This window comes from Fistularia commersonii, chromosome 13 (assembly GCF_037954325.1).
Source record: "Fistularia commersonii isolate RoL2024-O1a breed Wild chromosome 13, RoL_Fcom_v1.0, whole genome shotgun sequence".
Lineage (NCBI taxonomy): Eukaryota > Metazoa > Chordata > Actinopteri > Syngnathiformes > Fistulariidae > Fistularia > Fistularia commersonii.
Window position 1 is genome coordinate 7,961,077 of NC_141296.1, and position 14,031 is coordinate 7,975,107.

At 39.1% G+C, this 14,031-nt stretch overlaps 1 protein-coding gene across 2 annotated transcripts; it reads right to left on the reverse strand.

The window, feature by feature from the left end:
* Window positions 1-331: 331 nt before the first annotated feature.
* On the reverse strand, window positions 332-13,913 carry vimr2 (vimentin-related 2). Of its 2 annotated transcripts, XM_086158487.1 has the most exons (11): window positions 13,768-13,913; window positions 13,349-13,493; window positions 13,059-13,217; window positions 12,764-12,883; window positions 10,910-11,005; window positions 9,048-9,179; window positions 7,737-7,868; window positions 4,288-4,398; window positions 4,042-4,166; window positions 1,305-1,365; window positions 332-1,189 (listed from the first exon to the last, which is right to left on the reverse strand). In XM_086158487.1, exons 1-10 carry the CDS (start codon window positions 13,875-13,877, stop codon window positions 1,323-1,325), a joined length of 1,173 nt encoding a protein of 390 aa, XP_086014613.1. In that variant the 5' UTR covers window positions 13,878-13,913; the 3' UTR covers window positions 332-1,189; window positions 1,305-1,322. The 2 variants fall into 2 exon arrangements, with proteins under 2 accessions (XP_086014613.1, XP_086014612.1); XM_086158486.1 differs by having other exon boundaries at window positions 343-1,365.
* Between the last annotated feature and the right edge of the window lie 118 nt (window positions 13,914-14,031).

Genomic DNA, 14,031 nt, shown 5'->3' on the forward strand with positions numbered 1-14,031 from the left:
GGAAAACACATCTTCTTGCTTCCCCTGATTGAGTTGAGGCCCTGAGAAAACAAGATACGGAGGCTTCCTCTTGGAGCATCCATGTTATAGAATGGGACTATTATACAAGTCCCTGTATACCATTTGCTCTCTCAGAACTCAGGAATTAGTTATTATGGAGTCTATATCATCTCCACAGGTTCACCAAATGTTGCTAATATTCAGATTAATTACTAGCAGCATTTTCATCTTTGTGGCAGCTCTACCTTGTCTTTTATATCATTTAGACCTAGGAATTTTCAGATATCATGTTATGTAGGGAGATGAATGAAAGAGGGAGCAGAGAATCAGTCTTATTCTCGCATAGTTATATTTTGCTACAAAGGTATTGAGCCAAAACAGTCAAATGCATGGAACAGAGGAAATCAGGGCTACAGTCTTGAAGCAAATAGATTTATTGAATTTAAATCTAAAGCATATTCTCATGCTTGTGCAGAAGTAGCCAAAGATAACTTATCACACTCGGGCTGATATCATGGGGAGAGTTGGAAATGGATTATGGCGATATTAGATATTTATTACAAAATTGCTTTGAAAAAGACAAGGGTGATAGAATGAATAACACTGGCTTTTTTTTTTTGATAACATCAAAGTGTTTTCAAAGAGCTTTTGCAAAACTGCAGAAAAACACTTTTATGAACCATTCACAAACCAAATAAAGGGCACTTCCATTGTCAGTTATACAGTTAAGGAAATACTGAAAAAGCAAAAGGAAAGTCAATTTGTCTTTTTGTCAAATTACTGAAGAGAGACTTGCCAATATATTTATTAACAGTGCAGAGAGCAAGGGTAATGAACTAGAAATCAATCTATGTTGATGAGACAGGGAGGGCACAATCAGGGAATGCCTTCTCAAGACAGTGCATGTTCTTTTGAAGATTTCTATTTGTATATCTATGTGCACTTGGATCTGTTTAAATGAAAGCACATTTCTGAATTATATCAGCGAGCAAGTCAAGATAAAACCCACTTAAGGAAATTTCCTTGCCCGACAATAAATGGATACACACTCACTGCAAAGCTCCCATCCTCCCCCTGTTTTGGACAGCTCCATCTTTCTTTTAGTCGAAGGGTCATCTGCCAGTGACATGTTATCAATTGCACAGCTTAGGCCTCCAGACAGCTCTAGTCTGTCATGATAAGTTTGCATCTGCAAAGATTTTGCTGCATTGGTACCAGAAGCTGCTTTGTATCTGCTTTTTGCGTTTCCCTGTGTGTATTTTGAAATCTGTGTGGGGGAGCATTAACACATCACTCCAGCCAACCTGTTTGATTAACTGTCCTCACAGACTGCACAGTCTTGCCTCCTCTTCCTCCACCAGACCCCTAAACCAGATATACATAAAAACATAATTTGCAGGTGTATAAGGCAAATCACTCACACAGACAAGAAATCCCCTGAAGTCCTTGTTAACTGGGGAGTCAGTATACCGCTGTTTGAAACCATGCAAAGTGCACACAGTCTAAAAAGAAAATTAGAACGTAACTATTTCAGAAATTCAAATAACAATTGGTGCCAAAGCATTAAATAATCAAGCTGCTTGACAATAAGAAACTCTTTTCCATTTTGAAAATACTTTTCTTTAGTCAACTGAATTGACTGTTGATTCACTATTTATTTAAGATTTCACTCAAAATCAAACCCTCTCGGTGAGAGTATATATCTCAAATACTGTTTCCAAAGTGGTAATTGAACCTCATCATGAATCACATGTTTTTCACTTAGGTTGTTTTTTGAGCATGACTATGGCAGTTTTAATGACCTAAAGATACAAGACAAATTATCACCTAATAAAAAGGACACCCAGCAGAGGAAAATTTAAAAAAAAAACATCCTCATACCAATTTTACTCTCAGTCCTAACAAAGTACATTGTATGAATATGGTCAAAAAACTTAGACAATTGTGGTTCTGTTTCTATTACCTTAAAAAAAGAAACATCAATATTCCCATTGCTTTTAATGTTTTCCAACATTTCAATGAAACTGGTGACATATCTGGCTCTTTGGAAACTAAATGCCTCATGTCACTTAATTTTTCCCAGTTTGTCAATTACTGTCAGTCTGCTGTTTGAAAGTGTGCAGATCTACCAAGCCATTATTGGACCTTTTTGTCTTAAATGATGATGAGAACAAGGTACAAAAAAACACCTCTAAATCGTTCAAATATTAACTACGAATGGGGAAAAAAAGACTTTTGAACACAGATATACTGTAGGTTTCAGGTCTGCTTCTGGCTGTTGTGGGATGTGGCAGAGTGAACAGACCACCATGAATTACAGTGTAAAGTGCCTCACATTAGCTGAGAGCCAAGGCAGAGATCATCTACTTTGAGATGCTTTCACAGGCGATAAGCCACCCAGTGATGGCAGCCTGAAGTCATTAGGGTCTGTTGTGCAGAGAAAGTATAAATAATCATAATTTTTATTTCTTGCTCGTAGTTTTATCGTGGATGAGAAAAGAGTCAGCAAATTAAATGAAAAAGAGAAATCAAGTTAGCACCATCTATGTGCCCTGTCCTGTGCCTTAACGGTCTTTGGGACTGTTTGTTGGGTAGCAAAGGGACATTTAAGGCTGGGTTGAATCTGTAAATGTGTAAAAAGAGGATGGGGGGGTTCTTTGACATTAACAAGCTGGCATGAAAAAGAACTGGCAAAGACCCAGTGCACAGCCTGACAGTCTGAAGTCCCCTTTACCCATTCTAATGAGGTACTGCAAGGGTCTGAACTCAGGCTTGCAGCTGGGCCCCCTGGGGGTCACAAGGAGTCGGATGGGAGACGAATGAAACAACTCAAAGTACGTCACTCCACATACCAGGATGGCAGATGGTTCAGCAACCTCAAAGGAAGGAGGGGTGACACGTAGCTTCTTCAAGGTCACAGACAGGAAGCTGCATCATATTCAGAAGCTGTTTCCTAAGATTCTTGTGATGTCAGCCCATTGTTTGTCAATATCTTGTTATGGAATTTGCAGATGTCAAGGTGATATATGAGGTGCTCAGGCATTATTGAATTTTCACGGAAATACTGCTTGAGTTATTCATGTTGATGGCAATACGAAAACATCTTGTATTGTTGAAGAAAGCAAGTGTCAGTGGACATTTCACATGCGCTTCAAAATTTTCTCATGTGTAAAGAATGTGCAATGTAAATCTAGAAAAAATAATTTTAATCTAATCAACTCATGCCATGATTGTTATGATTCTCCTCAACAGGTTTAATTAATGTGTAACACCATAGGGAGCATCTGTTTTCATTTTAACAGCTACAGAAAAGATGGAAATGTACATTTTATGTCAGAATGTCTGCTGGTTTTTAATTCTAATTAGAAACAACAGTAGGTGACTTCATAACCTGACGACATTAATCAGAGGGCAAACTAATCAGTAAAGTGGTCTGATGAAGTGTTTTTGATGAAATGAAAACATTGCTGTCCATCTCTGGTTCAGCATCTCCTTAAAGTTGAGTCACAATGTCCCAGTATGAATTCTTATCTCCTCTGCTTTAATTGTACCAAGCTGTGTATGACAAAAGAACTGTGTTCAAATTCTACGAAATGCAGTCTAAGAAAATAAATATCAGCAGATCTTATGGGAAGGAAAATGGAGTCATGAAGCAAAGAAGGCCACACCAGATGATGTGAATTTATGGCTGGATGGTACCAGTTTGAGTATGTTTTAGGGTTTTGTGTGAGTGTGTGTTTGCTTTTGCCACAAAAAGATAGATTGTTAGCTTTAACTAGTGATGATAGTGATATGGTTAATGTGAATAATAAATGTATTCACTTTTTTAAATCTATAGTTTAATCCCTCTTTAAAAGGTTTATTGTTCTCTGAAGTTCTTTTTTGTGAGAGTGTGTTAATGGCAGCGTCCAAAATTAATATTTCAAAGGACATTTTACAGTTAAAAACTTACCTCCTGATATGTACAGTCAAAACCATGATGTCCATCATACGTGCACCTCAAGTCACACCATTTAACAATAACAACCACAGCACACTGACCTGTAGGCAGCAATCTCAATGTCTCTGGCCATCTTCTCATTGAGCAACTCCTTGTATTCCTCACAATGCTCTTTCATTTGTACTTGAAGTTCAGCCTCCTGGTGCTGCATTTCATCTATTTTACACTGAGAAACACAGAGCACATCCACAAACAGGCATATTTCAGGGGATGCTTAAATGTCAAATCTGCTACAAACCACTAATCGATTAAAAACAATGACTGCAATGATCAGTGCACTCCAGTACCTCAAATTCTGCAATCTCATCCACGTATGAAACCTTTTTTATCTCAAGCTCATCCTCCAAGGACTTGTTGCATTTTTCAACCTCCTCAAGTTCATCCTCGAGCTTGGAAATCTATAAAATTACACAGACCATACAGGAATAACTATCAATCAAAAAAATTAGTAGACAAAATAAAAAAAAATAAAAAATATATTTCATAGTAATTAATGTGTCTATTTTTGTGACTTGTTTTACAAGAACTACTTGAAATCTGCTGTCTTTCTGGCTTTCTACAAGCAGTAGTTGTATTGTATGTCAGCTAAAGCTTTAAAAAAATATTGACATTGTTTCCTTCAGTACTAATGGAAAAAGATCTTCTTTATGAGCTGCATTTGTAGATGTTAAGGCTGCAGGGATATCGCAGATTTCCTTCGTCATGACAAAATATTCCAAATGATCAAGATCCATAACCAGAGTACCATTTCAACAACACAAAGCAGATGATTTCTGCAGTGGTTACAGCAGCTCAAAGCTTATTTAAAGAGTTGGTGGCTATAATACAACCAAAGTAATTGGAAATGAATCCTTGTGTTTGTTACAGATGTGCTGTATTGAAGTCTTGGATATGGTTTGATTAACCCAACGAGATGAACTAAGAATTATTTACAGTCTCCTAGAGTCAGGGAGTGATTTTTATCCTGCACTGCCTCTTTATTGATGCCTCACTTTGCTGTCCATTTCAATCAAAGCTGACTTGCTTTCATGGCATTTTTTTGCCAGACACATGAGACCTATGATGGTGCACAGTCAGTGTGTGTGAAGTTTTAAGACATTTATGACACTGCATGTACTGTGAAAAACTCTGCTTAATAACGGAGGACACAGAGGGCAATAAATCCTGTCAGAGCTGAAGCCGAATCCCTTCACATCTCCTGCTGTAGGTGTAAACATTGTGGTCAGCAGGATCTCCCACACTGTTGCTCTGCTGCCACTCAAATACCCTACACTTCCTCTGTTTGGTAGGGGGAAATCATTTATTTTCAGCATTAAGTGTGATTTAGGAACCGATAGCTGATGCAGTCAGTTGTGGTGGTAAGACTCCACTTTTATTTAAGTGCAGAGAGTATAACAGGAAACTCTGAATCATTGGAAGGTTTAAAGGGACCTCTCCTGAAATATGTTAATGTGCTTTTTTGTAAAAAGAAAAAAAATTATATCGCTTTCATGCCTGTATGCTGAATAAAAAGATTAAGCCAAGGGATGATTTGTTTTGCTTTGAATAACAGCAGTGGAAACTGAGAGCAGAGGACAACCATGCAAAACTGCAAAATTGGGGGGATCCATTATTTGCAAAATAGCATAAAAAGTGATGTGCCCTTCTCTTAGCTGGAATTTAAAGCTACAGGCCCCCTTCTTCAAGCTAGCCCACCATAATAACAGGGACCAAACATATCAATAACCTAATTCTGTCAGTAAAACATTCCAGAAACTTAAGAAGTTCAAGTAATCTTTTGTTTATTCCATGACCTCTGCATTTTAAATGTTATTCAACAATTATGTTAATTTTGAAAACATTATAATTTTCAAAGGAAATGCATTGACAAGACTATGTACTAGTTGTAAACTCTCTAATGATATGGAGTCTGCCCTCAGGGATTTTGTCAGATAAGAAGTGTTTGAAAGATTTTGGTATTTGTAAGCTATAAATGTTGAAGCATTTTCAATAGCAGCTAATAATTTCGACATAAGGCAAGAATCTTTGGCCATACAGCAAACAATACACAGTTAATGAAGAAATATCATATTACACAACAAATTTGTCAATTTTGATGAATACCAAAAAGTGGGTAAGATCGTGGGTGGGACCATGGGATTGGTTATGACATTTTTATTATTACGTATACACCACAATAAATTAGCAACCACTTGATGGTCATTCAGCCTTTCTTTTCTTTTGTCCTCTTCCATTGCTTTGTTGTAGCATAACAAAGCAAAATAAACAGTAGCATATAGCACCACCAGCTGTAGACATGGGCAAATGCACATCTTTGATAATTAGCTGGAAGATGGTCATGTATCAAAATAACAGAATAATCTGACTGTAATACTGCAAGTGTTGCCAGCACAGTGGAAGTAGTTTAAGGGCCGCTGATGTATTTCAAAGAAACTCTTGAGAAGTGGCAGTTGCTGTCCATGACAAAGGATACAGCACTATAAAAAATGGCAGCTATAGCCAATACAGACACCAGGCTGACAGCTTTATAATCAAAACACTCCGGTCTCCTGACACCTCAGCTGTAATCTTAACATCCGCCAGCCCAGAGCTTTAGAGAGTGGGAGTTTGGTCTCAGCTGGGAAGCTACATACAGTTTCAAGGGAGGGTTCAGTGAATGGAGGTGAACTTTTATGTCACTAGTTCTTAAATTACTTTTAAAATGATATCCTGTGGCACATCCTACATACATGGGATCTGAGTAAAGACATATTTCATGGACAGAGCGGTTTATCATGTCAAAGATCCTATATGTATGGGATTTGAGTAAAGACATATATCACAGATACAGCATTACCTCATTTTGAACATCCTATGTGTAAAGGCTATGGGGTATGTAGAGGATGATTCAGGGATGTACTGGGGTTGGGGAATTAAAATTTCCAACTTTCTGTGAGTCTCAAGTTAATAATGGCTTGAGGACAGGGATTTTGTTTTCTCATCTATTTGGTTTCTGTAGGTTTTCATTCTGCAAAATGGGCTTAACTGTCTCCATAACTAAATGTTTTGGAGAACTATATCAGATATAGCAGTATGGAGTCATGTATTGCAGTTTCGGGAGCTGGGCACACCAATTGGAAAATCTCTGATCTTCCCAGCTGCATAATGTGAGCAGTCATTAGCCGGATAGTCATCATAAAATCTAATTATTTTGCATGGTAATTCTCCTTACCTAAAGTATTGCATGCTATTGTAACAAACTGTGGTCAGTCTAATAAACTGGAAGGAAAACCTTTTTGATGCTTAGGGAATCATTTTCCTTTGAGATTGGCAGGTTTGCATGTTTTATACATTTTCCTTCATTGGGGGAAGTTAGCTAGCAACCAGTTGTCGCTAAGCTCTCATTTGCACACACATAGCAAAGAATATCAATCTTCCTGTCATACCATGGATAATAAAATAAGCCAATTTTACCTGAGCAGCTACTCTCATCTACTAACCTTAATTACAAATTTATCAAGTCTGTTGAAATGACTCCAAACACAAGTTGTATATTTTTTGGATTGCAACTTGGATAACATAATTGGCAAACTCAGGAAAAGTAAGGTAGTAATAAATGGTATCTAAATGATTGCAATCATACTAAAGGAATATATGAAAACTAAGCTATTACTAGAGCTTAGAAATTAACCAAAAAGTATCAAAACAAAGGTCTTCATCTGGCACTGGTGAAGAACAAAAGTGAAATACCACTCACCAGCATCTTCATTTTGTTAATGTCCTTAATCTTTGGTGATTCTTTGAATGATGACCCTGCAGCTCCTTCCACACCTCCTTGCTGTCCACCATCAGAGGCAACCACAGCAGTGGAGGATACACCACACTCATACTACAAACACAAATATGAGTACCTTGTGATGGGATTTGTCAAAAAACTAATTTAGACAATCTGCTGTGAACTCAGTTGGACTTCATAATGTACAACAGTATGGAGGTCATTATTCTGTTGAAATAGATAAGTGTACTTGGTGACAGGGAAGCAAAGGGCAATCAGAGCCTCTCAGCTCACCCTCAGACAGCATGATGGTTAAAATTCCTCCTTGTGCACATCATATTTGTGATTGGGTAGAAGAAATGTAGCAGAAACAAGCAAAAGAGGGTGCACAGTGGTATGGTGGCCAGCCAGCAATCACCATTACTGTTCAGACCCAACAGCAATCATTTTAGGATGGAGACAATTGTATTTGGTAAACAAGTCCAGACACAGCTGGCAGGGGATTAGTCAGGTGGGAGGAAGAAAACGGATGGACCAGGTTTTGAGGAAACAAGATTTGCTGCCTCCAAGAATCACACCTACACATTGAGACAGACACACAAATATATAAAAACACTAGATAGTCCTTGCCATTATGACATACACATTCATGCGCACACACACACCATTTCTGCAGCCTGGGAAGGCGGCCAGAAGTCTGATTACAGCCCTGACCCTTGAACCAAGCAGACATCCTTGCCCAAGAGGAGGTCAGACCCACAGCCTGACCCCAATACAGCTGCTTCTGCAACACACACACACACACACACACACACACACACACACACACACACACACACACACACACACACACACACACACACACACACACACACACACACACACACACACACACACACACACACACACACACACACACAGTGTGGGTCCAGATGTTCGCTTTAGACTTTCAAATTTCTCCCTGATGTTGTCTGAAGAGAAGAAGCAAACAACCAGGATATCTTGTTGCACACTCTGCAGTTTACTATACATCTAGACCACACTTGATTGGAGAATGGCTGATGTGATAGAAATTGAAAGGATTAAGAGGTGATTTGGGGGATGAAGATGGAAGCTGCCCACCATTCTATTACAGGTTCATTCATGCAAATGAGAGTCTGTATAGCTCAAAGAAAGAAATGAACCTGTGATGTAAAGATGTAGAAATGTGGGCCTCCTACTGCAGAGCATTTGGCACAAAACTGCTTCCACTGCATGACATGTTTATGTGCATCATGCAACACAGTGGTGTACCTGGAGGCAGTCAGCCAGCTGGCAGTAGTACTCCTTTACATCCAAGGCCGGAGTGATGTCAGGGCTGCAAAATTTAATAGCTGCTGCTGTTCGAGTGATCCCTTTGCCTGGCTCCAGTAGCAACTCCATTGCCTGTTCATGCAAAAAAAAAATTATACATAAATGGGGGATGACTTTGATAGTTATGCACAATAAATAGCAGCAGCTGAACTTTGAGAATACTGTCAAGCTGTGCAAAAATTTTGATCAGAATTCAATATCTTCTTCAACACCGATCCATGAACCGTAAAATTGGTTGTCTTGGAACTATTTGTTACTAATTTAAGTCCACATAAAATGACAGCTCATCCTTTTGGATGTGTGTGTGTGTGTGTGTGTATTTACTTTACCTTTTTTATTTTTTTATAATTCTCTCAACAACCAGCTCTCATATGGGCTGCCTTAGCAGAGGCTAGACCTTGAACACTAACTTTGAGGATCTAAGATGGACTGAGTGTATGAAAATATTCAAAATAATAATCTTACTTCATTTTGATTGTATCGGCAAAGATGACATTCTTATTTTTGAATTAGTTTTACTCAGTTTTAATCAAGTATAGTCCATTCTCAGAAGTGTCCAGAGGCCAAATTTGGCACAGGGCTTTACACTAGAGAACATTCACCCATTCACACACAGACAGCAGCATCATGAATTGATTAGATATTGGGGGTCAAATGTCAAGGTCATTGTGATTGAAAGTGTATCCCATTTCCAGAACTCTGAGAATTTAATTTCAATTGGCACAAACATTCACTCAAGACAGAACAAAATTGAATACATTGAGTTGCACCTGTTTCATAACCTGTGTCACACACACATACACACACAGACACGCACGCACGCACGAACGAACATATGAACACATGCATACACATCAGCCATTATGCTGTGAGCCTAGGTCCCCTGAAATATTAAAAAATGCTATTTCACCATTTTTGAGTTATGACATGGACTGACAGTAACCAAAGGGAATATAGAAACACATTTAGAGAGGTAATGTAATGTTCTTCATTCTTCTTGAACATTGTTGCTGGCAAGGTAGCAGAGCTACTTCTGACAGGCTATCTTCTGTTTAAACAAACATGTGTACCGTACTACATATACATGGATAAATGGATGAAATGGAATTCCACTCATAGGCCATCTTCACACAGTAGTTCTGATTGCATTTACACACAATGAAATATACACAAAGTGAAAATGGCCTGTTAAAATAAAGATGACCTGTTACTAAGCTCCAGTGGCAACATTTGATCCCCTTTTGTCTCCTTGTCTCCTATTTTTGTTCACCTGAATAACAACATGGCTTATGGTTTTTCAGAAGAATGTGGGCTATCTGGAAGTGAAGATAATAGTGGTTGATAAAACAAAGGGAACTTCTGTTTTCATTAGGTATTCAGATGCATTTCCCAGGCTAAGTTATTGAGTGTATCCCAGAGGAAGTACGTTAAATGCTATGCAACCAAGGTTGTCAGGAAAAACACTATGTGATGGAGGTCCTCCTGTGTCTCTGTATATAGTCTACTGATACACTTTTCTCATCTACTGGCAAGGTGGAGAAGAGTGAATATGCGGCTTGACCGTGTATCACAAATATGATGAGGGATCATAAACCTCTAAGAGATGCAAAACTCAGGCATTTTGATCTTTGTCTCACATCAGTGATTTTAATGTTACCATGGCAGAAAGATGACTGAGGTCACCACAGCTGGGATGGACTTTAGGCATGTACATTTCTTAAATGTTCCTGTCAGATGCTGTACTGCAGAGTTCTTCATTGTATGGAGCTAAACTGTTCTTACATATGTCCCCTCCTGCTCACCATCTTATGTCGGGGCTCCATGTTGGCTAGCTGCGCCTCATAGATAGCGGCTTGTTCCCTCAGTGCCAAACACTCTGCTGTCACAGCATCCACTTCCTGTGCAGAGAAGGAAAGAATATATTCAAATGAGAACAACCTGTCAAAAGTTTAGCTTCATTTCTGAGGGATGCATTGTTACCCTAGACTTGGAAATCAATTGTAACACACATTGAAGTATTGTGGAAATAACCTGGTTTCCAACCAGAACACCTGTCAACACCAGCACCCTGTTTCACTGAACAGCAAGTATACCCTGCAATGCAGAGAAAGGGGGAGGTGGAAGAGCAGGAGGAGCAGGAGGAAGATGAGAAGGCAGCTAACTAGATACAAAAGCCCTGTCCAACAATCTATCTGTCAGCAGGGGTTCTCAATCTATCTGTTTTTGGGAGGAGGGGGGGGGGGGCAGATTAATTGGAGTTGGTGCAATTACTGAGGGAGGCTGCATTTTCATCTGGGAACATGCAGGGAGGGTTTGGTGGAGAAGTTACAGAGCCTCACTGTGAAGTGTTGGCAATGTCTTTAATGGATGGAAGACCGCAGACGTAGTCCGGTACGGCAAGAGACTGTTAAAATATAATTCAGCAGCTATAGCGTCTATTTAAAAATTAATTTAATACTTTGAGACAGAACCAATCTGGGCAATAGAAGACAGTGTGAACAAAATACTGATATCAGGAAGTGAAGTCTTTCTGGCCAAAACCTCAATTAGATGCCCTAAATGTACAAATACTGATTTCCACCCAAAGCAGGTAACAAAATTTCAGAAGACACTTGTATAACTGCTTATATCTCTAAACCATACGAAGCATCGATGTGATTTTCTTAATTTGACAAATTGCTAAAAAATTATAAAGTGTAGACATTCATTAAATAAACCCAGAATATCCCTGCTCAAAAATGGCAAAAAAGTTCATATAGTGTTGATCAATAGCAGTAATTACTGCTCACTATGAGACATTCAATAGATCTGAAGGATCCTGGAAATGACCGATCAAAGCTACACATAAATAATGGGAAATCTGGCCTCTGATACCCACAACTACATCCAGAACATAACAATTACTGAGATAAATTCCTACTGAATAAAAAAGGGAGTGCCATGGAAAAACACTTGACACAGATTATTTCGAGGTCATAAAATGAAGCTGATCCGACATGACCCAACACCATGGCCTCAATTACTGGCCAGAACAACCAGTCTATGATGATCTTTGTCAACTGACAGCTATTTGTGAATTGAGCGGTGCTGAAGAAATTTCTGCCTTTTCTTCCAAATGTCCCACAAGTACTGTCACTGTGCAATCGTTTCCAAGCTACAACCACAGAATCTCAGCCAGAAGGAACATTACGGCACCATGTCGCAGCCTGTCTTGCATCTGTGCAGAAGGTTCAAGCCTCCCTCACATCTGGTTTGATGGGATGAGATGCTTTTTGCCATGTGTGAGGGCCAAGGAAGTGAAAAGTTGATGACTTCAGTTACTGTTTGACTGCTGGTGATCAAAACTCGTTGCAGAGCACCACATGTAGCAGTCATGTCTCACTTCATTCACAGTGAGGAAAAGACAAGAGTACTCTTGGCAACACTGTCACCTAGTGCTAACGATGTGTTATCACATGAAATTTTTGTAGATTCAAAATGCTGTGGACATTTTGCATAGAAATTTTTAATATTCTTCTTTTGCTTTTTAAGCAAAGCAAAATAAGCTTTCAGCTCATGTATACTGTCAGCTACAGAACCCATACAAATATTGACATTTTCATTTTTTAAGAAGGGGCCGCAACTACCAGTAAGTGCTTTGCTGTTCAGTATCTTACCTCAGCAACATCCTGTTGTTCCTGCTTGACAAGAATGATGAGCTGCGAGGCTTTCTCATATTTCTGTTTCAGACAGTCCAGCTCACTTCGTAACTTCTCGGTGTCACGCAGAATACCATCCTGTATGGAGAGGTCATGAAGACAATAACATGATAGTGTAAATATTTGAGTAAATTTGATTGGATGGAGTGAGGCTTTGTTTCCATAGCTTCACATGTGGTGTTAGTGAGAAAACCCTATTTAGGAATGTCACACACACAGAAATATGTGGCAGACACACCCAGCAGAGTCCTACCGTGTCCTGACGCAGTCTCTCCAGAATTGCATCGGAGCCCCAGTCTGGTTTAACCATCAAGCTTTGGAATCCAGATGAAGACATTTGACTATTCTGCTTATCCTCCAGCTCTTCTATCTGACATTCAAGCAATTCATTCTCCTCCTCAAAACAACGGGCCTGGTAGTTACAGGGTCACAAATAAATTCCAGTATTTTTACATAGTAATACAGTAATTGTTTTAGTGAACCAAATTAAAGGCATGTTAAGTTCTGCTGTGTCACTGGGGCTGAAACAAGTTATGGGCTCACCAGTTCAATTAGCCTGACCAGGCGGTCATTGAGGGCAGAGATGGCAACACGATCTTGGACAAAATTATTCAGACCTTCCTTGTTGAGCATCTTGGCAGCTGCTAAATCTAACTTGTCACAATCACATTCGTCAGCCTTTGCATTCCTTTGAGGAATAATTAAACATATTAGTTCACAACACAAAATGTTCTTAAAACAAAAAAGAAATAACTGAAAGTTAAAGGGTCAGCGCCACCCAAAGATGGAAGATATTTTTGTCAGCCCGAAGTGCTCACTGTATTAGTTTTAATAGATATAGTAGACAAACTTTCCATTAATATTGCCTACTCTCAAGTTCAAACTTAAAAAAATATATATTAATAAATAACATTTTTCAACTGCAAAATACCTCAGTATCTACAAGTTGGAACAAGACTCACCAGACAGAGGCACGGTACTGCCCTGTAGGCTGCAGACAGAAGCCTCCATTTCGACCCTTGTTCTGCTCCTCAAACAGCTTGCGGTATGAGGAGACCCTAAGCATGGCCATGGCTTTAGATACTTTGAACTTGTTGAGCAAGTTGGTCTGAGCAGACAGCGACAGCTGGTCTAAGGTGGGAGTTTTATATATGCAGTTGATAAAAATGTAACAGCAAGGTGAAGGATCTCTCAGCATCTACTGAAGAGACCAACTGTAGAGTGAA

Bases quoted from the DNA above. Each gene is read 5' to 3' on its own strand.
- vimr2 (XM_086158487.1), bottom strand. From the start codon at position 13,877: ATGGCCATGCTTAGGGTCTCCTCATACCGCAAGCTGTTTGAGGAGCAG. The intron at 12,884-13,058 runs GTAGGACTCTGC...CTCTCCATACAG, and splicing joins AGAGACTGCGTCAGGACACG to GATGGTATTCTGCGTGACAC. The intron at 9,180-10,909 runs GTGAGCAGGAGG...TTGCATGAACAG, and splicing joins TGGAGCCCCGACATAAGATG to GCAATGGAGTTGCTACTGGA.